At 45.2% G+C, this 25742-nt stretch overlaps 1 protein-coding gene across 17 annotated transcripts in view; it reads right to left on the bottom strand.

The window, feature by feature from the left end:
• KIAA1217 (KIAA1217 ortholog) overlaps window positions 1-25742 on the bottom strand; it is a 532385-nt gene that overhangs the window by 52080 nt on the left and 454563 nt on the right. For 11 of the 17 annotated variants that reach the window (XM_018057095.1, XM_018057100.1, XM_018057101.1 and 8 more), the window contains 3 exons: window positions 20871-21703; window positions 2741-2845; window positions 2207-2256 (listed from right to left, as the gene is read on the bottom strand). In XM_018057095.1, coding sequence (XP_017912584.1) covers window positions 2207-2256; window positions 2741-2845; window positions 20871-21703 — 988 coding nt within the window. The remainder of the gene's footprint in view (window positions 1-2206; window positions 2257-2740; window positions 2846-20870; window positions 21704-25742) is intronic. The other 6 variants (XM_013968449.2, XM_013968446.2, XM_013968447.2 and 3 more) reach the window with 1 other exon arrangement.

Here is a 25742-nt window from a genome sequence, read left to right as displayed (position 1 = left end):
CCCGCAGGCAACCATCCGTCTGCTTTCCGTTTCTGCAAGGTCAGTTGGTGCCTTTCCCCCCACATAGGTTCATAATCAGAAAGTAAGTGAATAAATATCTCCCGAGCAAACTGGCAGGTGCTCTGAAGACAAGCTCAGCAGCAGCCACAAAACAATTCTCTGGCTGTGGTCAAGGTGATTGGTTGATTTCTAAGGAAACCAACCAATCCCGTGAGGACTGGGAAGGCTGGAAGAAGAGCAGCCCTGCCGGCCTCAGAGCTGAAGAGCCTGAACTCGGCTAGGGCGGAATCAGGACCAGCAGACATCTCAACATAAGGCCCCAGTTCTGTCCATTCTGCCATGTGGCACTAACGCCACCTGTGGCTTTCCCCCAGTTAGGGGTTTCAGCCAGCGTGCCGTGTGCTCCTTGAGTAATTTAACAGCCAAATGTGTCCCTGGTAATGATGTCTATTTCTAACCCAAGAAAGACATCATATTCTTGAGAGAGGCTCACCTTGAGTCTGCAGGATAAGATGGCTATCAAGTATACATGGACAGGGACTTCCCTGGTGGCCCAGTGGCTAAGACTCTGTGCTGCCAATGCAGGGGACCCAGGTTCAATCCCTGGTCAGGGAACTACATCCCACATGCTGCAACTAAGAGTTCCTACATACTGCAACTAAAAAGATCCCACGCACCACAGCTGAGACCTGGTGCAGCCAAACTAATAAGTAAATATTGAAAAAAAAGATCAAATGAGGCCAGATCACCAGAAATGCACATTTTATATTATAAAAATACATATATATACCCGGACACTAGTGAAGTCAACAGGGAATATAACTTGGGCCTTTTTGGGGGAAGTGAAAGTGTTAGTCGCTCAGTCGTGTCCAACTCTTTGTGACCCCACAGACTGTCCATGGGATTCTTCAGGCAAGAATACTGGAGTGGGTAACCATTCTCTTTTCCAGGGGATCTTCCCGACCGAGGGACTGAACCTGGGTCTCCTGCACTGCAGGCAGATTCTTTACCGTCTGAGATGCCAGGGTCAGGCCTTTGGGGGGAGTGCTGGCATTCAAAAGCAGACCTTGTTCCAAGTACACCTTCTCCTGCCTCGACCCCTGTGGGCTCCCTATCAGCTCATTCTGCTTTCTCATCTACTCACATCCTGCTGCTGCGCTGAGGCCCTTCCCCATGCAGAACCTTCTACTGCCTTCCCTGTGCATTTAGAATAATATCTAAATTTCTCACCACGGCACCTGTAGATGCTTTGGTCTCTACCTGGGTGTCTCTCCCCTTCCCTCCTCATCCTTTTGGCTTCAGTTTGTGTTACTTCCCCAGAGAAATGGCCTTGGTCAAGTCTAGCCCTGATGGTTAAACATTCATCCTGCTTTTTAAAATTTACTTTGTTGAGTATCCAGTGGACGAGCCTACATAATTATATCAAGCCAATTATGAAGCCAATGATTTTCTCTTCTTAATTAAAAAAAAAAAGTTTTTTTTTTTTTTTTTTTAAGAGTCTGAATTTTATGTATCAGCTTTCCATTATTTTTTGTTGGGAAACTCATGATGCCCAGTACCATCCAGCTGCCCTGTCCTGAGGGATATAAACCAAGGATGAAAGCGATAACAGATGGTATGTCATCCCATAGGTTCTGGACCATTGTGTTTTTGTTGGTTCTTGTCTCTACGTCTTGCACTTTTTCTTAATGTTTAGACCCTGGTTTGATTCTTGAGCTTCCCTGGTGGCTCAGCTAGTAAAGAATCTGCCTGCAATGCAGGAGACCTGGGTTCAATCCCTGGGTTGGGAAGATCTGCTGGAGAAGGGAAAGGCTACCCACTCCAGTATTCTGGCCTGGAGAACTCCATGGACTGTATAGGCCATGGGGTGGCAAAGAGTTGGACACGACTGAGCGACTTTCACTTTCACTTTTCATACATACAATGACCTGTCCCAGATCCATTTTCTGCATTGGGTTAGTGGGTAGGCAGCCCTGTCCTAGGGTGCCCACTGTCCTTACCCAGTACCAAGCACATAAGTATTTGTTGAGTATAGAACCTCATCAATGAATAAATGAATGAGGAAGCGAATAACTGAAGACAGAAGGGAGAGGACGAATGGCTTAGTCCCAAACCCCACCTCGAATTAATCACACAGCTGACATAGGGAGAGGTTAAGATGTCAAAGACAGCTCCCAGGCCTCCTGTGAGACTGAAGAACGCTTACCTGCACCATCTGTTTGGTTCTTACTGGCTGTGGTTTTCATCATTTTCTCACTGAAGGAAAGAAAAAAGAGAGTCAGCTCTGCAGTTTCCAAAATGCTTTTCTTCCCCGCTTCCATTCACTATTCCAAGCAATCAGCAGCAGCTAGTGATGGTATCAAGCAATGAAGGTATCCCCGCATCAGCACCAATATTGGCCAGAATGGAAAAGGCTTCCCAGGTGTGCAGCGGAGGCGCACTCATGACTTTTGGATGATGGAGGATGTGGAGGTGTGCAGGGGGCGGTGGCAGGCACTGCGCAGTGTCCACAAAGCCACATGCACTGGGAAGCCCATTTACCCTTCTTGGGCCAAAGTGGTACCTTCGGCCAAGAATTACTGGAAAGACAGACAGACAAACAAACCATGATTCATAGAGACGTGGGTATTTTCAGCCTTGAAATGATTACAAGAAAACGATTGGAATGAATGCATGATCTTAATCATTAAAGAGAAACAGACTGAATTAATTTTGAGTGGGTTTGCTTTCTTCTTTTTACCTAGAGGCATCTTTGCTATTACTTGTAAGGGGCCCTTTAAAAAGCGCAGACTGAACAAGGCCAGTTAAACTGGCAATCTGTTTCTCCATGGCTTGCATTCTCTCTCTGTAAAACAAGAGAATTGTTTGTTAAAGCCGTGTTGACTTTCAGACTGGTTTGTCGAGGGCAGTGATCACCTGAGGGTGATAAAAGGTTCCACCTTCACTGAGCAGGCCTCCAAAGTTCAGCCCCACCTGGCTTGGAGAAACAAATGAGCTTGCAAATCCCCGCCGAGTTTGAGTTTGAGATCTGATGGTCAGAGACGAGTATTAACCCAATGATCTTACTAAAAAGACCCGGAGAGACTGGCAGAGGCCTCATGGAAAACAGAAAAGCTTCTCCCTTGGAAATAATTCTCTTTGCACATCTTTGTGCTTTTGAGCCTTCCTGCCCTGCTTTTGCTATTTGTCCTCTGCACAAGAGGGGTCCCAGGCCAGTCAGGGGAGGGAGTGGGCCAGGAACACACACTTTCAAGCTGTGCTTCTTCCAAGGCTGCCAATTTTGGTGTGAATGATGGAGACCCTCATCGTGGTGCCCGGAGTAGGACCTGCTGCACAGCCCAAGAGTACACAAGTAACTGTCTGTTGACAGCACAGGAAAGTGTGATTGAAATCAATGTCTTCACACTAGAGGGAAGAGAGTCCTCAAATCGATGCCATAGGAATCTGAAGGCTTTTACGGATCCAGCAGGAAAACAAGTACCCCCACCAACTTGGTTATCTCAAGACACGAATGAAAACTCTCCTCAGTTTTTAAATCATGCACAGATACTACGCCTCTCTGTTCAAGGCTCTCCAAGGCTACATACGATTCATTCGGCTTCTGAAACAGGCTCACATTTCTGTACGTCAGAGCAACAACAGTGTCACAAAACTATCACCGTTATTTCCAACACATTACAGTCACCATCACAGAGCGACCTGTGCTGAGGACAGAGTTAACACACAAGTCACGGCACAAACCCAGCTCTTCTTGCTCAGTAGTTCAAGAGAATAGAAGAAGAACTAGAACAGTGTGGATGCCTGGACTGCCATCGTCCCCTCACCAGCAGGTGTCAAGCCCCAGCCCGGGGCAGAGACGCAACCCCCACTCTTCTCTAGGGGTGGGGGGCATCTCAGTCCCATGGGCCTCTTGGAGTGTGAGCAATGGTGAAGATTCCTGGGTGACAAACAGCACATTCAGACACTGTGGCTTTTAAATACAAGCCAACCACTTTATCTGGTACCCAGTGGAAAAGGCCATGGTGGTCCGTTCTTTCACTTGAACAAAACTGGTTATGTTGGACTTCACAAGAGATGCTACACCTATATCTTGAACTTCAAGGCAAGTAAGAGGATTTTCAAGAGTAATTTTGCTCATTCACAGTTTTCTGGCTTTGTACTTTGCCTTTGGAATATAACCCTCAGTGATGTAGCAAACACTGAGATTCATTTCACAGTTATAAGCTTCTGACTTCAGAATTTCACGCATTTTTCTTTAGTTTACAATGAATGGTTATGTCACAATATTGAGTTTCTAGGATGTAAGTCATGCAGTCTGGAGGATTAATGGTTGTCAACCCGCCACGGGGTGGGACCGGGTGGGGGGGAATTATTAGTAGTAGGATCTCTCTCAAGCAGTGAGCAGAGATATGCATCTACCTGGAGTGACGTTCCAAGTGTTTTAAACCTCTGAGCTGTCGAGCATTTTCAGTCATATGTATGTTCTCAGCGTTCTGTCTGTCATAAAGCCGTGCATGGGGCAAAGAGAAAAATTAGTAAGAAACCCCACTCAAGAAGGCAGGTTAGGGACTTCCCTCGTGGTCCAGTGGTTAGGAATCCACCTTGCAGATGCAAGGGATGCAGGTCTGATCCCTGGTTGGGGAGCTAAGATCCCACCTGCTATGGAGCAACTAAGCCCACGTGCCACAACTAGGGAGTCCCCGGGCTGTGACGGAAGATCTGCGCAGTGGCGATCCCGCGTGCAGCAACTACGACCCCGCCACAGTCAAAGAAACAGTTAATAAATATGAAAAGAAAAAGAAAGAAAACAGATTAATAAATACCCATTGGAGATCCGAAGTTTATCAGACCCCAAGTTGCAAGGTGCCTCAGGACTGATGGGGTGGTGGCTGGTCTCCACGTGTGGGGCACACACACATGCGTTCTGGGTAGACATTGTTCAGAGTCCCCAGTCTTCCCATGGTAATGCGGGAAGCCAAACTCGTGATGCCTAGAGCAGGGGTGCTCTCAGAACTACCTTGAGAGGCACTAGTTTACCCCTCTTATTCAATCCTAGGCAAATACAAAGGGTTTCTTTTCAAGTGGGAAAGCAGGGACTTCCGTGGTGGTCCAGAGGCTAAGACTCTGTGTTCCCAACACAGGGGGCCCAAGTTCAATCCCTGGTCTGGGAACTAGATCCCATATGCTAAGAGCCAGATGGGAACTAGATCACATATGCCAGAACTCAGAGGGTCAGCATGCTGCACCTGCCTCAACTAAGACGCAATGCAGCCAAGTAAGTAAATATATATCTTTACAAAGTGGCAGGACATTCTTTTGGTTAGGAAGAAGCTTAATGGATTCTTTGAAGCTGCAGTGTGGGATACAAAGGCATGGTGACAAGCTAACTGCCCCCAGGAGACAATAATATCAGGAGATGTCCACAGCTACCGAGAATGAGCAGGAGTCCCCGGGGGAGAGAAAGGGCAGATAGAGCCCAGCGCTGGCCTAGGCACAGCACTGATTAGGGCTACCTCAGTGTTCTCTCTGGTCCCTCTTTGGTCACCAGCTATCATGACCTGTCTAACAAAGCACCAGAACCCATCCAGATTCAGCAGATTCACCCCCAGGGTGAGAACTGCAGGATGGTACAGCACACGTGGGTCCTCTCAGAGAGGCACCCACAGGGCTTCCCACATGCCTCTGGCACCCTCCTTGGCTCAGCTGGTACTTGGCCTCTCACCGTTCTTACCCCAGACAATGCTCTTAGGATGAAGAGAAAGAAAACCCCCGAACGGCACCCCACTCTCCTGACTTCTAGGAATGACGTGGACGTAGCCTGCAGAACTGCCTGGGATGAGGGTCTAGATGTTTTGGAGCAAAAATCCTGCATTCAGTCCAGATACGCACATGCTTGTCCTTCTGTTTGCATCTGTGAGGACAGGACTGGAAGCTCCTTAGGTGGCCTCCTCCAGGCTATGTCACCAGTGGGGTCACCAGGAAGGAGATAAGATCCATCAGAACGTGGAGAGCTCAGTACTCTTGAGCTTGACGGCCGAGGAGGGAGCGATTCTCTCCCTATGCCCAGCAGACAGTGCGTGCCCCGGGCGCTGCGCAGACTGCACGTGCGTGTTCCACTGTCTCGGCCAAAACCACTTTACAAAAATACAATTCTTTTGACACATGGTAATGAGAAAACTTTTCCCCTCCTGTTTAATCATCAAAGTGTTTCTGGTTTCAGGATTCATTTGAAGGAGATTATCTGATTTATAAATTCATAAATAAGATTGTCTTTCCATTTCATGGCTGGTAATCTGGAAACAATTTTATGGTTTAACTAAATTACAGCAACTGGAAACTTCGGCAGCCTTCTCCCATGACGAAATGTTATGGAGTATGTTTTAAGTGTGAAAGGGGGAAGAAAGAGAAACGCAGTGGAAGAAGAGAAATTGAAACAACCCTGTCATTTCACTGCAGTGGCAATTTTGTACGATAATCATCAGAATATTAAAGATGCTCAAGCTAATTCTTGCCAGCATCGCTGGTTTAAGGTATTCCAGGGTGGGTATAATTACTGTTGAAAAGATGGCTTAAAAGTGATTTCATAGACCACTTTATTTCATTCCATAAACCATATTTATGTGATTAGTATGTACGGTTAACTAGTCATTTAGTGTTATAAGTCAGCCTGGCTCAATGAATCTTCTCGGGGCCCAAGCATAATATTAATAAAAAATTCAAATCCAATCCAGAGAAAGTGCTGATCTCAGTATTAAATTCCTGCTGCTACAACCAGCTTTTTCTGCAAGTCCCCTGTCTGTCTGTGAAGATGGAGCAAAACCCAGACTGCTCGTGGTCTGCTCTCTGTCTGCAGAGTCTAGAAAAGGGGGTAACGAGCATATCCATTCATACAAGTTTTTGATTCAGCGTTTTGTGACTGGGGACTTGTCTTTGGACTGACCGAGGCCTCATGAAGCCTGAATTAAGTCTTTATCATTGTGCATCTAGGTAAGTGAATGGCTATTAAAAACCCAGGAGTATGACACTGGTAATTCCCCTATAATGAATCCTTAAGAATATGTTTTTAAATATCCAAAAGAAGTGTTGGGAGCTGGCTGATAACAGCCTACCGAGCTGATGTGACTGAACTCCCAGTCCACATCCACCTGGGCAACCAGCTACTAACCTTGGAACCTGATGGTACAGGATACTCAGTACAACTGTAGTAACCAGGGCTGGCTTTTCTGAGAGTACTAACTAGGTGGTTCCCTGTTCACTTCTGGTTCTAATATTTTATGTTTTTTTTTTTTCTGGTTCCTGCTCATTCCTTGTTATCTCTCTCCCCTCAGAAAGTTATAAATGGTCAGTGAGTCACCAACAAACATTTCTGGGCACTTAATACGTGCTAGGTGCCATGTGAGCCACCGCACACCCAGCAGTGAATCAGGTATTATCATCCTTAAGCAATACCTTCCTCTCACAAAGTCCATTTTTTTTCTTGGGAGCAATCGAAGTGACCTAAAACCCTTTCATCTTGGCAGTGCCAACAGCGTTTTCCAGAACCGAAGAGTGAACAGGTTTAAAGCAAGGCTGTGCCCTTGTTTGTTCATGCCCTGATGCTTTGGCATGAGAGGAAAAAATACCAGAGTTATTAAAGACACTGTTTTTAGATCAGTTCAACAGAGCACTGGAATTCAAATGATCTGAATTTGTGGTAAAGCTTTAAATAAAGGACTCTGAGCCATGAACTCAGTTCTTCCGCCCAATGTGAACCTTTTGGTGAGAGGGCCGGTAACTGAAGACATACTTCCAAAAACGCCCAGTAAATTTAACTTCTCATGGAAACACCTAGATTTATGGAGGATATTGGTGGAGTTGGTGATATCTGAGTGGGGCTACCATGGCAAGTACCTGTAAGTATCTTGGAGGTCTTGGTACTGTCTGGGCACCACTCCACGCTCCTTAGGGATACTGACCACGTCGTGCACCTTTGTTCACATCCTCAGTCCTTAGAGGAGGAGGACTGGCACGCAGAGGGTCATGAAGAGATGCTGTCTACAACCCTGGCACTGAAGGCTGCTCTCTCTCCCTTGCCCTAAAGGAGACTAGGGCTCTTCTGCTTTCCCTTTATCACTGCAGTCCATCATCTGTCCAAACCCTCCACACCTCCCCCCCGCTTCTGCGTTCTGCATTACTCATCCTTCAGTTCCCTACCAGCATTCAGGACATTCCCTCACATCCTCATATGACTTCAGCGCAGAAAGCTGGCCTCCTGCCTGCCACCCCCCAGACCATCACCTTATGTAGCTTCAGTATCCACACTGATAACCCTTTCAGCAAGTTGGCACCACAGATCCTCAAACTCTTCTTCAGACATCCCCTGACCTTAAAATCCTTACTCAGTATGACTTTACATTCTGGATTTGAAAACTCCAAAATCGTCTTTAAAAACAGCAATCTTTGGGGACTTCCCTGGTGGTCCAGTGGCTAAGACTCTGAGCTTCCAACGCAGGGGGACTGGGTTCAATCCCCGCTTGGGGAACTAGATTCCACATGTAACAACTAGTGGATTCTGCATGCTGCCACTGAAACATCCCACACGCCACAATGAAGATGGGAGATTCTGTTGCCACGACTAAGACTGGCACAGCCCCACCCCTCCACACACAAAGAACAACAAACTCTGGTTGTCTTCTGTTCTCTTGGTAACACAGACCAGCTCTGTGCCTGCATGCTGGCCTTTCCTTCTCCATCCCCTGCCATCAGTACTGTCTGGAAGTTCCTTTTAATTTTCCTGCTGTTTACCCGGCGGACTCCTCTCATACTCTCCGCTGTCCTGACCTCTATCTCAGCCTCGCTGTCTCTCCGTGGGGATGACTTTGCTCCTGACTGACTGAGGAGCGGAAGAGAGGAGACGAAATGGACCAGCGTGGGGCAGTGAGGTTGAGAGCAACAGCTGCTGGAGCATCAAGGCATCTTTGGATACAGATCTGCGAGCATCCTCTGGCGTCCAGTGTGGAGTGTGACCAATGACATCAATAAGACTCCAAGACTTTTAGCCCAAGTACTGGATGAAAGAAGTGGTCATACCCAAGATGCGAAGACAGGAGTCCAGAGTCAGGAAAAGCCCTAGCAAGTTCCAACGCAGGAAGCCAGTGAATGAGTGGATGGCAGGGAACGTAAGAGGCTGAATGAACTTGGCACACAGAGGAAACAGGGCCTGCCTTCCCTCAAGGGGCTTGCACCCCTTATTAAAAAGAGGCACCCCTTTGCTTACCCTCTTAACCCAACAAGAACCACATCCTGCCAGACACAAAATTCCAGACTCACACACTTTTCTAGATGGAGGGAACTTACTTTAGACCCCCACAGTTTTCTTTCCATTGTGGTCTGGTGATCTCGACCGAAGCAAAGGAAAAAAAGAAGGGGAAAAAAAAAAAAAGGTGTGACAGGCCCGGAGGCCGTGCAAAGCTCAGCCACACCCAGGCCTGTGTGTGGCAGGATCACCCATTGGGAGAGGGCTCTGCCCAGCACAGCACTGCACCTGGAAACGCTCCAGGTCGCCTTTAATCTATTTCACAGCCTCCTTTCTGGGCGGGCCGCTCTGGCTGAGACCAGAGCACAGTCCCAGGTCAGCTCATGAACACACCGTCCCCAAATGGCCCGCACAGCGATGCTCCTCTGTGCGAAGCGGCTATGGCTTCACGGCGTTGTGTCACAAGGTCTTGTGTTTCTTTGAAAACCTTTTTATGCTCTACTGGAATATAGCCGATCAACAATGTTGCTGTGATAGTTTTCAAGTGGGCAGCAGAGGGACTCAGCCATACATATACAGGCAGCCATTCTCCCCCAAACTCCCCTACCTAGCCTGCCACATACACAAGGTCTCTTATTTATGGAGAACTTTGCAGTTCACAAGGTGCTTCTATACCCGTTTTTATTTCAACAGGACCCGGAGGAGGTTCTGTTGCCATCTGGATGCCGACTAGAACCCTAGTTGCCATCCCTTGGTTACAAGGACACTGAGGCTTCCTGCTCGACAAGGACCCAGGGCAAGATGTAAGAAAACACAGCTGGTCTCCTGCCCCCCACCCCGCCTCCAGGGCTCTGCGCTAGGCTCTGGGCCGCCGCCTCCCGTGACTCACCCACTGTCTGGGGTGAGGCTCCACTTCCCGAGTGAGAGCCCTTGCTCCCCAGGGCAAGCCTCCACCCTGCATGAAATCACCTGCTTTGCATTTTCTTTCTCTTACCTGAGGGCAATTTTTAATATTCCTGCTCTGGAAGTGACATCTTTTTTTTTTTTTTTCGGTACAGGTACAAACCAGAATGAATAGCTGTTTGTTCCTATTCTGGCTGCCTGATCACAGGCCTGTATTTGACCTTCCAATGAGTGTCAGAGGCTATATGGTCTTTTCAATGACCCTAAGGGGGCTATGGAAGGAAGCTCCCCACTTCCACCTGCTTTAAAAAAATATTTTTTTTATTGTATATTTGCTTTACAATGTTGTGTTAGTTCTTATGTACAGCAAAATGAATCAGCCATATATATATATATATGTGTGTGTGTGTGTATATATATATATATATATATATATATATATCTCCCCCCTCTTTTTTGGATTTTCTTCCCATTTAGTCGCTACAGACCACTGAGTAGAGGTCCCTGTGCTGTACGGAAGGTTCTCATTTGTTAGCTATTTTCTATAGAGTATCAATAGGGTATATATGTCAATCCCAGGCTCCCAGTTCAGCCTGATCCCCTCCTTTCCCCATTGGTGTCCATACATTTGTTCTCTACGTCTCTATGTCTGCTTTGTAAATAAGATCATCTGTACTGATTTTTTTTAGATTCTACATTTTATACGATGTTTTTCTTTCTGACTTACTTCACTCTGTATGACAACCTCTAGGTCCATCCACATCTCTGCAAATGGCCCAGTTTCATTCCTTTTCATGGCTGAGTAACACTGCATTGTACATACGCACCACGTCTTCTTCCCCCTTCCTCTGTTGGCCACTGAGGTTGCGCCCATGGTGTGGCTACTGTGAACAGTGCTGCAGTGAACACTGGGGTGCATGTGTCTTTTTGTACTTGCTTTTGATCTGCAAAATCTCAAGGTGGACTCCAAAGAAATAAGATAATGATTCTTAGGGAAAAGCAGGAAAGCATTTCCTGTTCTTGGCCTCTCTCGGGTTTCTCTCTCTCTTGTCTTCTTAGATCCCTGTGCTTGTTGGAAAAGTTGGGACACCCGGCCTTCATGACAAAGACCAAGAAACCCTGAGCTGCATGAGAGTGAAAATGGCATTTGACCCGAGAAGCAGCCATCATTGGTCCTTTGAGAAATGTCCTGTTTCTCCTTCTGAAAGTCTGCAAAAAGAGATTATTTCCTTTCACCCTACACTGTTAGTGGCAGTGTCAATTGGTGTAGCCAGTTTGGAAAACAGTACAGAGGTTCCTTTGAAAACTAAGTATAGAGTTGTTATATGATCCAACAATCCCACTCCCTGAGCATATATCCAGAAGAGACAAAAACTCTAATTTGAAAAGATACATGCACCCCGATGTTCCTAACAGCACTACACACAATAGCCAAGGCACAGCAGCAACCTAAATGTCCGTCAACAATGAATGGATAAAGAAGACACAGCACATATACAGTATAACAGAGTATTACTCAGCCATAAAAAAGAATGAGATACTGCCTTTTGCAGCAACATGGACAGACCTAGAGATGATCATACTAAGTGAAGTAGGACAGAGAAAGACATGCCATATGATATCACTTGTACATGGAATCCAAAACACAACACAGGGGCTTCCCGGGTGGGCCAGTGGCTGAGACTCCATGCTCCCAATGCAGGGGGCCCGGGTTTGATCCCTGGTCAGGGAACCAGATCCCACATGCCGCCACTGAGAGTTCACATTCAGTGACTAAAAATCTCAAAAGCTACACAGAAAGGTCCTGTACACGGCAGTAAAGAGCTGATGTGTTGCAGCTAAGACCCAGTGCACCTAAATAAATAATTGGTAAAATATGACACGAACGAACTCATCTACAAAGCAGAAAGGAACTCACAGACGTAGAGAACAGACCACTTACGGCTGCCAAAGAAAAGGAGGGCTGGGGGAGGGACGGATAGGGGAGTCTGGGATTAGCAGGTGCAAACTATAATAAATAGGATGGTTAAACAACAGGGTCTTGCTGTATAGCCCAGGGAACTGTGTTCAATGCCCTGTGATAAACTATATGGAAAAGAACATGAATCACTTTGCTGTAGAGCAGAAATCAACATAACATTGTAAATAACTCTACTTCAATAAATTCTTAATGGTTTTTAAAAAAGACTGGGTCCCTTCAGCTCCAGAGACAGAGAGAGAGGAGGTGTTTACTGGCAATACACATTGACCCTATAAGAGTCAACGCAGACTTTTTAAGACCCACAATTTTTGGAAGTTCAAAATAACGCTTGCTGCTGCTAAGTCGCTTCAGTCGTGTCCGACTCTGTGTGACCCCAGAGACGGCATCCCACCAGGCTCCCCCATCCCTGGGATTCTCCAGGCAAGAACGCTGGAGTCAGTTGCCATTTCCTTCTCCAATGCATGAAAGTGAAAAGTGAAAGTGAAGTCGCTTAGTCGTGTCAGACTTTCAGCGACCCCATGGACTGCAGCCCACCAGGCTCCTCCGTCCATGGGATTTTCCAGGCAGGAGTATGAGTGGGGTGCCATTGCCTTCTCCGAATTAATGCTTAGACCTGGCTATAATTCTGAATCATTTCATTTATGAACAATAAAGTCCCCAATTCAAATAAAGACAAGTGTCATCTCTGTGAACTCCACCAGACAGCAAGACAACTACTCCTAAGAAAGGCTGGATGGTTGGGACATCATGGCGGCCCGGATTGATTACCCAGCCACTGAGCCATCAGGCTACTCAGAAAGGCTGGGGTGCAGCCACACTGACCTGCACGGAGTTTTAATCTTGCCAGGCTGAACCTAAACATGTTCACCTAAACATGACTTCCTCTTCTCTTGGAAGAAAGAGGTTTTAGTCGGCAAGGAAAGGGGCTTAACTGAGTCTCACAGAGTTTAGGTTGTCCTTAGTTTCTGGTTTCAGACCTAAGGCATCTGACTGACAGCATCTCATGAATATTCAAGAAAGATGCAGGGATACATTTCAATGACATTTAATTACTGGCAGGTGACGGCTTTCCCTTTTGAGAAACTGGTTTGTGAGAGCTTTTCGACAGTCCCTCCACTGGTATTTTTGATACAGTATCCCCGGGGTAACAGTACGGCTGTCTTCAGACATTTGTCAGTTGGTTGAATATCATGTTTACCAGACAGCTCTTGACTGAACTCAGCTGTCTAAGGGATGACTAGCAAATATTACTTATCCATAAAGTTATACTCCTGTGAATGAAGTCATAATTCAATTTCTCAGCACCTCTGTAATCTGAAACTGGCAAGACATCGAATCCAGATGTCATTTTTCTTGGTAGCATAATGGGAGAGATACAGCAAATTCTGGACACAGATCAATCTGTCTTTCCAAATGGTATCTTTTCATTCCATTATGTAAATTCCTTAAATGCGCGCCCATCTCAGTCGGTATTCTCATGAAAGCATCCAGCCCAGCCTAAGTTCAGGGAAGTGCTCCCGTTTCTGCATTCATAGCAATTACTCTCTGCATCACTTCTTTGGAATTAATTACGTACAAGCCGTCCCCAAATTATGGCAGGCTTGTAATTGAAAATTTTCTTCTACTTTCATTGTTTAGAACTTGGGATAAATGGTGGTTGAATCTCCAGCTGGCCCATGCAAGCCTCTTTAACCTACAGTGTATTATTAGTCCTTTCATTGTTCCTCATTGTTTTCAAGGAAAACGTGTCCTGACTTTCCAGCTGAACTTGGAGATGCTGGGAGCAAATCTCTCTCTGCAGCTCCAGCCTCAAGGAAAGACACTTCCCCCTGAGTGACTTGCACATCCTCCTCTCTTTTCTGTGCTTCACTGGGAGACCCAGCCTTTCTTAGGATGACAAAAAGATCAGCCCTGAGCATCACCTATGAATGCAATCCTACTGTTGCGGTTGATCTTAAAAACCAGTTATTTAACGCGCACTGGGGACTCCAAAGCTTCCTGCACTGAACTGTGGCATAGCTTACATGCTTATAATATGCTTTTAATGTTTTATGACTATCTTCCCAGTTCATATTCCTTGCAGGTGGGGACATATCTAAGTTTCTGCAAAGCATGCAGTCCCCAGCTAAGTACATAAAGAGAAGCTCAATAAACATTTATTGATCCCTAATTAGAGCTACACGGGAAAGCAATTCAGACAACAGCTGAATCGGTCAGGCACCATTAGGCATCAAAACAGGCATCTGATAACCTAATAACTTCAGCTCTACCTGGTTAGGTGTCCGTATCATCAGTCATACCGCTCGGGTGCAGTTGGAAAAAGATGCTGTCATCCTGGTTTGTCTCTTAGCTCCTGGACTCAAGTCAAGGTGTAACCCCCATTACTCTCCGGAGAGGGACTTAAAAGTGGCTTTGGTACTCTGAACATTCTCATTTTGATGTTTAATCCCAGCTAATTCCATTCTTTGTGCGTGCTTATGTTCATTGTCTCCTGCACTCCCTACCTGCTTTAAGTTTTTCCTGGTATTCTATTTAACAATGGTCTCCCTGCTTCCTCTGGTATAGTCTTTCGTCCTCGCCATCTCGCCTGTATATTAATCTTGGGCTTAGTAGCATTCGTAGAGTACTTTGCTCAAACCAGGAACTCTCCAGCACTTACTCTATGCCAGGGAGGGCACAGGCACTTAATTGTAATGAACTATTCCATTGTATGAGGTAGGTGCTATGATTATCTCCATTTTACAGATGAGCAAATTGAGGCAGAGCAAGACTCAGTGATCTGTCCAACTTCCAACTGCTAGCAAGTGTCAGAACAGGGACTCGAACTCAGGTTACCTAGCTTTGGAGATCACATTCGTAAACATGACGATACTGCCTCTCAGTAAACGGCTGACCACAGGTTGACTGAATCAAGGTGACAACAGCAAGTTCTAACAATAATGAAGCTGCTTTACCAAGAGGTAAGGGTAGAACTGAAGTAATAATTGGCAAGATCCATGGTTTGGATTTGACAGCTTCTGGAGACATCTTTGGTTTTCCTGACTGGGCAGCATGTCAGGGGACTCTGATACTGCCGGGCAGTGGGCGGGATGGGGGAAGGCTGGAGCTGCTGATAAACATTTCAGAATGCACAGGTCAGGCCCAAAATATCAAGTGTGCAGACGTGAAGAAACCCTGCTCTGGGAAGATCCCAAGTCTAATTATTGGGTTGGCCATAAAGTTCAGGTTTTTCCATAAGATAACGAACTTTTTGGCCAACCCGATACTCAGGAGACAATTGACGTGGCTTCTCTCTGACTATACATTCAAAAGGAAAAAAAAAAATCATTCTTTTTTCCATCGTTCATCCCTCTAGCAGGATACACAGTTTAGGAAGTCTCCAAAGGTCTGCTAGACACTGGACATTTTAAAATGACACAAATCTGAATTTAGACTTCGACTCAAGTCAGCTGGTAAACCAAGGATGTGTCCTATCCCTCAATGCTACCGACACAGTGGTAGCTGGGCTGGCATACACACACTACTGCTGCTATGTATAAATGGGTACCTGACGAGAACCTACTGGGCAGCACGGGGAGCTCTGCCGAGTGCTCCACAGGGACCCGAGTGGGAGGGAAACCCAAGGAAGAGGGATGTGTGTACACCTGTGGTTGATGCACTCCGCTGCAACCAGAAACTAACACAACATTGTAAAGCAGCTAGACTCCAGTAAAAGAAAAAAAGAAGAAGATATCCAATGCTCACAAAATGCAAAGTAAGGTAAAATGATTAAGAACAGACACAAGCTACCAGTTAGGCTGCAGGCCTCCTCCTGTACATAGACATTTTCTTTCCTTTTCTTTCTAAGGCAGGAAATCTGCGAAGCTTTAGAAATCACCGTGGATTTCTTGCAGCTTTTCTCCACATACAGATGCCCGGACAGGCAAAAATTTGCTCCCAAGTGCATTCTTAACTAGTTTTATTGAATTTAGCTATTGTCAGTGCAGAATAAGTGTTGAAAATATGATCTCAGTTCAAGTTTACCATGTCTTGGAAAACGTTATATTAGCAGGAATCTGTCACACATTTGGAAGGAGAGCTATTAGTCACTTTGCAATGAGCACCCCTGAATTTTGAGTGTGATTTTGATATATTTCACATTATATGAGCCAAACTATAAATAGAAAATAGCAAAACATAAATGTCTTAGAGTTTTACAATTCTTAAGGGCTGTTTTATGTGCCACGGGTAGGGATAATGATGCTGTTTAATGAAGTAATTTTATAACCTTGGGAAGACAGCCTCACGCCTCCTGTTATCTGTCACACACCATCTCCCTGGCACTGGGCCTCACAGTCACATGGATCCACTGTCTTCTTGGAGTCCTTGATGATGGGAGATCATCTGGGTAAAACCACCTTATCACTCAAGGTCATTTTCTTTCCAGAAGCTCAGACTTGAGAATTAAGAGTCAGCCCCCCATATTCACAGGTTTTGCTTCCTCAGATTCAACCAAATGCAGACTGAATTTTGCAGACTGGCTGAATCTGCAGATGTGGAACCACGGATGTGCAGGGCCGAATGAACTACAAATAAGAAACCCACGGGCTCCCAGAAACAACCCCCATGAATGACTGTACTATCATCAAGGTCAAAGCAGTTGTAATCCACTCTTACCCTGAAGTCCATGACCATGCCAGGAAGAGGATGCTACCTCAAATACGTTCTACACTATGTTTTCCAGATCTATTATATATAATTTGTCATCACTAGATGCTTTGTGGAAGCATCTTTATAAGAAAAGAGATGCCGAATTCATTAAATCAAGGCACATGGACTAAGTACAAGATCAAGGTGAAATTACTTTGTCTTCAATACATTTTCAAGTCAGAGCTGTTAGCAAATCGTGTTTAAAAAAGTTACCGTTGGAAGTTTCCTAAGTGCAGATGAAAAAGAAAAATTTTCTGATTTTGAACATCCTGCAGTTATTGCGCTATTTCATAAATGTGGTCTTTGGAAAAGCATCTCGATCCAGCGGTGTCCCGAAGAAAGCCTCTCTACAGATTTCTCACTCTCCCTCCTGTGTTTCTGCAGCTGTCAATCTTAGACATAAAATTTCACTTGAGAGTTTCACGCAAGAAATCCTCAGATCCATTTGCTTTTCAGTAATATGAAGTTGCAACAGAAATTGGTTTGGCACTTAATAAGACCCTAACTCTAAAAGGGAGACTCTTAGGGGCTGATGTTTCTTTACCAAATACTGGCACAGATTAAATATATCCAAAATAGCACCACAGTATAGGTGCGGCAGTGGACTGTACTCTTGTGCTTTGGTAACTGTTTCTGGCATTCTTAAAATTTTCTTTGACATGGTGCTCACATTTATTTTGTCAAAATAAAATCTACCAAGAATGTTCTCTTCTTTCTTCCCCTGTTCATAATTGTGCTAATATACTAGCTAGGGCAGTTATATTTTAAATGACATGTATATATTTAGCAGCATAATTATGCAAATTTTACCATGTTGATGATTGTAAACATCCTTTCAGAGCAGCTACTTAGCATTTTGTCCTGGTTGAAATGCTTAGAATTCACTCCCGAATTCACTTCTCTGTTGGGTGAAGGTGGGGCTTATAGTTCTTCACCTACCAGGCAGACTACCACCTAGTGGTAAAAGGTATGGATTCTTTAATGCACCTGGACATTCTATGCCACTTACTGGCTTTGTGACCTTGGGCAAGTTTCTTAACCTCTTTGAGCTCAGTTTCCACATCTGTAAAATAGGGATGGCAATGGTACGGACCTTGCTGGGTCATCATGATGATTACATCATATGACGTATGGAAACTACTTAACCTCGCATTTGGCCAATACATGATGGCTACCATCAGTGTTATTATATTATCCCCCGGCAGTACTGCATTTCAGCTTAGCCATTAAGCTTTCCAGAAGAGTTTAGAACTGCAGTTGAAGAAGAGACCTGTCTAGTTAATGGGGTGGTGGGTGGGAGTGCTAACAGCAAATGTCCAGACTCAATTCTTTTTTACCAAGCAAATCATTCTTTACATACTTTTTGTCATGTGCCTGGGTTGAGTTAGTGGGGATGTTTAGGTGTTTCAGTAATAGCAACTCTAAATGTACAGAGAGGAGTGTGTGTGTGTGTCTAGGGCTACAGGAGAAGGGAGTCTAGCCTACCCACATATATACAAGCACGCCAACCCTCCGGTTCCGCCCACTGGAGATAAGCTGATTAACAGGTGAGGAATCACGTAGGCAAAATGGGAGATAAAATTCCTCCTCTGCTATTTCACACTTACAAGAATGGAAAAAATTGAAAAATGTAAAACTGTATTCTAAAACTACAACTATATGTTAGAATATGGAAATGACAGCAACATATATTTTAAGTGAACATTAATCTTATTCTAGAAAAATAATCAAATTTTCTAATACTCGTTATTCTAGAAAACTGCTAATTTGGATTTTCTAAAAGTAGCTGCTAACATATATGTAAGACAGAATAGCATTTTCTGAGCTTCAGTGAAAAAAAACCTCTGAGGAAACAAAGGACCTGAAAATATATTGATGCGTGTGTGTGCTAACTCGCTTCAGTCATGTCCAACTCTTTGTGACCCTATGGGCTGGAGCTTGCCAGGCTCCTCTGTCCTTGGGATTATCAGGCAAGAATACTGGAGTGGTTGCCATGCCCTCCTCCAGGGGATCTTCCCAGCCCAGGGACTGAACCCAAGTCTCTTATGTCTCCTGCGTTGGGAGGCAGGTTCCTTACCACTAGTGCCACCTGGGAGGCCCTGCACTGATGCTACTTAAGGCTAAAATTCACGACTGATAACGGGGCAGCAGAGAGGCGATTCCACATAGTGGAGGGACCTTCATTTTGGTCCCACTCATAACCCAATCCTGGGAATTGGGTTCACTGATGCCAGTTATATACACGTGGTAACTGCATGCATGACAATGAACCAGGTGCTGAGTGGGAAGCCAGACGCCATCACTGACCAAAGTGTGCCTGGAAATCAGCAGAGTGTGGATGGCTTAATGAGATACATGGTGGAATCAAGCTCACGATCCTCTCTTACCCTCAAGGTGGGTTAGCAGGGGGGTGGGGGGATGGGAGCAGGATGGATTCGAGCCCAGGAGATGGATAGGTTTTGTCTCCTGGAAGAAATTCTTATGACTCCAAGTCTCATCCTATCAGGGACATACACTTCCCAACCAGCCCCTCACAGCCCACCAAGGGGGATGAGTTGTCGTTTCTTAGACGCACAGGGTGCAGGCTCCCTTAAGGCCCATCTTGGCAGAGTCCCCTCTAGTTGTGACACTGGTCTGTTCAAAGAGCCTCAGCATTTATTCCACACCCCTCACTTTTCTATGGTCATAGGAGGTGTCTGTTTCCTTTGAATCTTAGCATTTAACTTCCTAAGGACTTTGGAAGAGAAAAAATGAATATCTTTTTCTGATTCTTAATTTTTCTTTGTCCTGAATAATCAAGTCAGTCACTGTTGCTGTTTTTTAATTTTTTTCCAGTTGTATGAGAAGGTTAGAGCTTTAAAAGAAACACAAAACTCATGTTTATTCTCTTTCCATCTTCCTGGAATCTTTCTTTTGTGACCAGATGAGAGATGGCCCTTTCAGGATAAAAATCTGCCAAAGAGGACAGAACTTTCTGATTTGTGTGCTTAAGATAGTAAGATAGACATTTCGCATTCCAGTCACAATTTTGGCCTTCTCTTTTACAAGGTTATGTAATAGTTAGTGATATGATCGTTTTTGGTGAGAAGGAGGGAAGAGAGGTTCCGATAGGGTACTGAGTGACTGAATGTCTGAATTGTAATTTTCACTCCCCTTCTGAATTCCTGTATGACCACAGGTCGTATGCTTAATCTCCTTTGAACTCTATTTCTTTGCCTAGATTTTTACGACTATAATTAATATATTTATTGCCTTCCATCAACAAATCCAGGCTAGAGAAATTCTCTCTGTCAAAATTGGCTTTTCTATAACTATAAATTTGAGGGTTTTCAAGATGTTGTATGAAGGTTCTAGGTGAATTACAAAAACATGTAAATTTTAAAAAAAAACTTAAATACCCAGCATATCTTATCCAAAAGAAAAACTTTGCTGATCTCAGTACCACTCCCAAATGAGTATTACATCAACACCATCCTAATTTTACGCAGATTTATGTTTTTATCACCCTGGATGACAGATAGTGACACATTCTTCTCATTTCCCCAAACCATATGAGAAAACAAAATTGCAGTTCAAGAAAAAAACAAAACAAAACACAAACTGCCAGTTTAAACAGTGAACACTTGAACCACTCACTCCTTTTCAGTGGGAGATCAATAATGATCAGCTCTTGACTGGTTTGTCTGAATGGTTTCTTCTCATCTGCTAACCAATTTTCTTCTGAATGAATCAGATATGTACTAGTGATGCTGCTGTTAGACCCACACACGGGAGGCCCATTCTGACCCCTCTTGTTGGGGTGGCCTGCCCGCTTGCCTTTAGCCAGGCCACTGGCAAAGGACACTCAACAACCACCAGGTTTAGAAACTCCTTGCAGACAAGAACCACCTCTGATCCTACTTTCCCACGCCCCCACCCCTGCACCCAACACAGAACCCAGAGGGCGCACTGCTCAAGGCTGGTACTCAGCTAACTGCTGCTCTCTCCTGCTGACTCCTGTAAGCAGCCCAAACACCCAGCAGGTGGGCACAGACCACCCTCGCAACACCCTCACCGCCTCACCTGGTCTCTCGGTCTTTGGGTATGGTAGCCGTGCTGTAAGCGAACACCTGCTTCTCAACTAGAGGAGGCCCGAGGTCCACAATCCCGGATAATCCTGGAGCGGTCCGTGGCTTCTCAATGTACACCAAGGTGCCGGGCTCCTTCTTGAAGCCCTGGCGGCTGGGCGAGGCCCGGTCTGGCTGCAACGTGTGCGGGGGCCCGTGGGTGTTATGGTGGCCGTGCATCTCCGCCATCCTCAGGTCGCCGACTCGGTGGGGAGACGCCGGCGGCGTCTTGGCGCCCAGAGTGGGCAAGTGGCTCTCTGGGTACTTCCTTGGCTTCTGTCTGTACAGGGCCTGCTCCAGGTGCATCTCCGCTTGCAGAGATGGGCTGCAGTAAGCACTGGCTGACCGAACGGCGGTGCGGTGATACGCGATGATGTGATCCGGGACATCCAGTGGGTGCCCGCCGTGCGAAGACGCTATGCTCATCCGCCCCTCGTGATAAAGGTAAGGGTCGGCATAGAAACCCTCATTTCGGTACATGGCGAGGTTTTTGCTGCTCATGTCTTCATCCGGCTTTACGTCTCTTCTTTCCAGGATGGCGCTGGGGCTGGGGGAGATGGATCTGGAGACTGGCAGGCTGGAGAGTCTGTCCCTGGGGATGGTGGCATTACCAGGAACCACCATTGGGCGGGTGCCTCCGTATGGAATTCTGGATGGAGAGGGAGGCATGGAATGGGGCACGGGAGTAGACGGAGGAGAGTTTGGAATGGCGTGGGGTGGAAGAGCTGTGGGTCCAGGTCGAGAGGCACCAGGGCCATCTCCTCTTGCGTAAACAATTTCTCTCTGCATCTGGAAAGAAAACAAGAAATTAGAACATCTACTTTGATATTCATGTTTTTAGAGATGTCTCAGTGTGGCTTCCCCGATGAAACCAGCTGAAGAGCGGCCCCTGCAAGATGTCTGTGCCCCCAGTCCCTAGATCCTTACCCATGTTCCCTTACATGGCAAAAAGGACTTCACAGATGCCCCATTAAGGATGCTGAGAGGGAGAGATTATCCAGGTGGACCCAGTGAAATCACAAGGGTCCTTATCTGTGAAATAGGCAGGAGGGTCAATGTCATGGAAGGGGATGTAAAGACTGAAACAGAACAGAACAAGATGGAAAGATGCTGTCACCGAGTCCAAGCTCATACTGCTCTCTGCACGACAGGCCAATAATCAAAAGACAAGCTGTTGGGGCAATGAACAGAGACTTTATTCAAAAAATCAACACACTGAGAAGGTGGTGGACTCATGCCGCAAAGAACCATCTTGCCTGAGTCAGAATTCAGGTGTTTTTTTTTTGGTTTGTTTAAAAAAAAAAAAAAAAGTAAAAGGGGTGGGAGCAAAGTCAAACACTTCCAGGTCCCCATCTGCCTCCAGAGGGGAGGTGTTAATTTCTTCTTCTCTGTGGTCATTCTCTGTTCCCAAGAACCTATTTCCAATAGGTTCTTCCCTATTAGAATTCCCCACTATCACTGTCTGTTTCACAGTCCTGTGGGAAAAGGGACCAAGACCACAATGGCTGGTTACTTTCTGCTGAATGCAGGTGATGAATATTCCTTAGTCAGGTCCTTGACAGCTATTTGAACCCAATGAAACCTCTGAGCATTATGTTGTCTACTTTGTAATTGAACTTAGGGCTTTGGTTCCAGTTTTCAATACACATACTAAATTCCTGTGCTATTTATTTGGACAAAATTAAACAAATCGGTTGACCCTTTCATAGCTACAAGGGAATTACCATCAACTTCAGTTGCATAGGTAGTCCTGTTGGAGGCAAACTCATGAACAGAGGTTAGTATAGTGCCCAAAGCTTTAACATAATTGCCCACTGCTACGTGTCTTATGGACTCCCCTGCCACGGGAGACAGCTGGAATGGCCTACCATACAGTATTTTAAAGAGGCCTAATTTAAGCCTGCTTCCAGGAGTTACTGATCTGCAGCAGGGCAACTGGCAAGGCCTTATCCCAAGTTCAGTTAGTCTCCTGACATTTTAGCCATTTTCCCTTTTAATGTATGATTCATCTTCTTCTTTTCTTATTGACTGTGATCTCCAGGATGAATGTTGTTGTAATGCCTTAAGCCGCATCAGGGCATGACTTCCCTAAGGATGGCTTTAACCATCTCAGAGATTTTTTGTCCAGGAGGGATATGCTTCCACCCACACTGAGAAAGTGTCCAGGTATCTGAAATGTCTTGCAGTTTGAAGCATCTGAGAAATAGGTGTTGAGTATATTTCAGTCCTTAGCGGCGCAGCTTCTTTGGCATTGAGTCCCCATCTGGGGAGCGCTGACAGCAGTCGCTGGGTTATTTTTAAGACCTGGGGGGAAAGAGCTCAGTCTCCTGTTCTGGGGTTTTCATGAGCACCATCTGTAGGCTGAAAGAGTGTTTAGGTGAGACTCCCGATGTCGAGCTTTTGTTGTTGTTGTTTGGTCGCCTAGTCCTGTCCCACTGTTTTGTGATCCTATGGACTGTAGCTGGCCAGGCTCTTCTGTTCGTGGGATTTCCCAGGCAAGAATACTGGAGTGGGTTGTCATTTCCTTCTCCAGGGCATCTTCCTTACTGAGAGATGGAACCCGGATCTCCTGCGTTGGCAGACAGCTTCTTTACACTGAGCCACCAGAAAAGCCTGGTCATGTCAAGCTATTCTGATTTAAAAAAATGTTTTTTCAGGGTAATGTCGATCAGAAAGTCAATCTGTTTGTTGTTTTTCAGTCGCTAAGTCGTGTCCGGCTCTTTGCGACCCCATGGACTGCAACACTCCAGGCTCCTCTGTCCGCCACTGTCTCACCTAAATTCATGGCTATTGAGTTTGTGATGCCATCTAAACATCTCATCCTCTGCTGCTCCCTTTTCCTTTTGCCTTCAATCATTTCATCCCCTACATTCAATTTTACCCTGGGCTCCTGTGGGGAATTGGGCACGGTAAGTCCAAGGGAGCCCCTGGGCCTCTTTATCCAGAGTGTTCTCTCTTTCAACCACAGGAGCTCCTCTTTTTTCTGTTTCAGCTGAGGGCAGTCCATTCCCCAGTGTTCCTCCTCCTTACAGTTAAGCGCATGGTTTCTTCCTCAGTGGTGGCTTACTTCTCTGAGTTACCTTCCAGGAATCCAATGCCAAAAAAAAAAAAAAAAAAGAAGGGAATTTTGATTTGCATCTTTTGTTCTTGCTCCCTGAACACTTTGTTTTAAAGCATTTTAAAATGTATTTATTTTTAAATTGGAGTATAGTTGGTTTACAATGTTGTGTTAGCTTAAGCAGTACAACCATGTGGATCAGCTTTATGTATACATAGATCCCCTCACTTCTGAGCCTCCCTCCCGCCCCACCACACCCCACTAGGTCATCACAGAGCGCCGGGCTGAGCTCTCTGTGCTATACCGCAGCTTTCCACTAGCTATCTGTCTTACAGACAGTAGTGCATGTCAACCCAGCATTTCCTGATTGATGCTTATAAGGAGAAGTCCTCAGCCCCAGCGTCAGGAACTGAGCCTGGATAGGAATGGAAGGTGGTGGAAGCGGTGGATGTATTGGCATAATGTCCCAGAGTGGCTGGGACAGCAAGCTCAGCTAGAGGAGTTAAGGTTGAAGCAACATATCCTCTCTTTTATTCCTTTATTTTCCCTGATAATAGTAAAAATGCTTGCACATAAAGGATTTCATCAGTCTTGCCTGCTTCTTCACGAAACAGCTCTAGAGTCATTCAGAAGTCACTGTGAAACACACGGATAGCAACTGATCATCTAACCATTAAAAGGATGCCTTTCTGCTTCGGCATCAACCAACTGGGATTACAATGCAGTTGACTAGAAAACTAATTACTGCTGTGGCTGTGATAATTACTAAAATCATGACATCATTTACCAGAGTATACCAGAACTTTAGGAGTTCCATATAATTTCTATAATATGTATGTTAATAATGTTTACCCATGATATAATCTAAGAAATTTTACCATCACTCATTTGACAATGCCCCTCATGCAATTCAACACACCAGATAAGCCCAATTAGTTTTTCTGATTAGTAATACAGATTGATTTTTATTAACTTTTATTTTCTATTGGAGTATAGCCAATTAACAATGCTCTGATAGTTCCAGGTGGACAGCAAAGGGACTCAACCATGTATATACATAGTTTAATATTTCTCTGAGATGCAGAGAAAACAACTGGAAGTGTTCCAGGGAGCCTCTGAAAAATCCCAGAGTTAGCCAGAGGTCAAATGAACCCCACTTAGAACTTGATCTTTGAGACGTTAGTCAGAAATATAAAAAGACAGTTCTAACCAGTGATAATAAAAGAACTGTGGCAAATACAGGTCACTTAAAAGCAGTTCAGTATTTTAAGAAAACCTTGTTTTCTTAGAGAACCAAATCCAGGTTTTGTACCACTTTAAGATTTTTTAAATTATGTTCTATCTTCTCTTAGGACTTAGTTTCAAGTTACGAAAATCTGGAGAGACTATTCTAGACAAACATTCCTAAGACATGATGCCCAGAGAGTTTACCCCAAACCGTTTACTTCACTTACATTGTATTCACTTAAAAGCTTTATCACATTGTTTTTCTTGCTGACAAACTTTGTAACAGGAATAATAAGGCCTTATTTGATTTCTAGTAAACCTAGATACAATAAAAGTATTACACATAATGTTGTTTGTTATTATATAGTTTATTTGGCTGCATTGGGTCTTAGTAGCACATGCGCCCAGGGATCCTAGTTCCTGGACCAGGGATGGAACCTATATCCCCTGCATTGCAAGGTGGATTCCTAATCACTGGACCACCAGGGAAGTCCCTATACTTAATGTTGATGGCTCAAAAAACATCTGTATCGAGCCAACAAG

This window comes from Capra hircus, chromosome 13 (assembly GCF_001704415.2).
Source record: "Capra hircus breed San Clemente chromosome 13, ASM170441v1, whole genome shotgun sequence".
In the NCBI taxonomy this organism is placed as follows: Eukaryota; Metazoa; Chordata; class Mammalia; order Artiodactyla; family Bovidae; genus Capra; species Capra hircus.
Note: the sequence above shows the minus strand (reverse complement) of the source record. Positions and strands in the feature narration are given on the sequence as shown.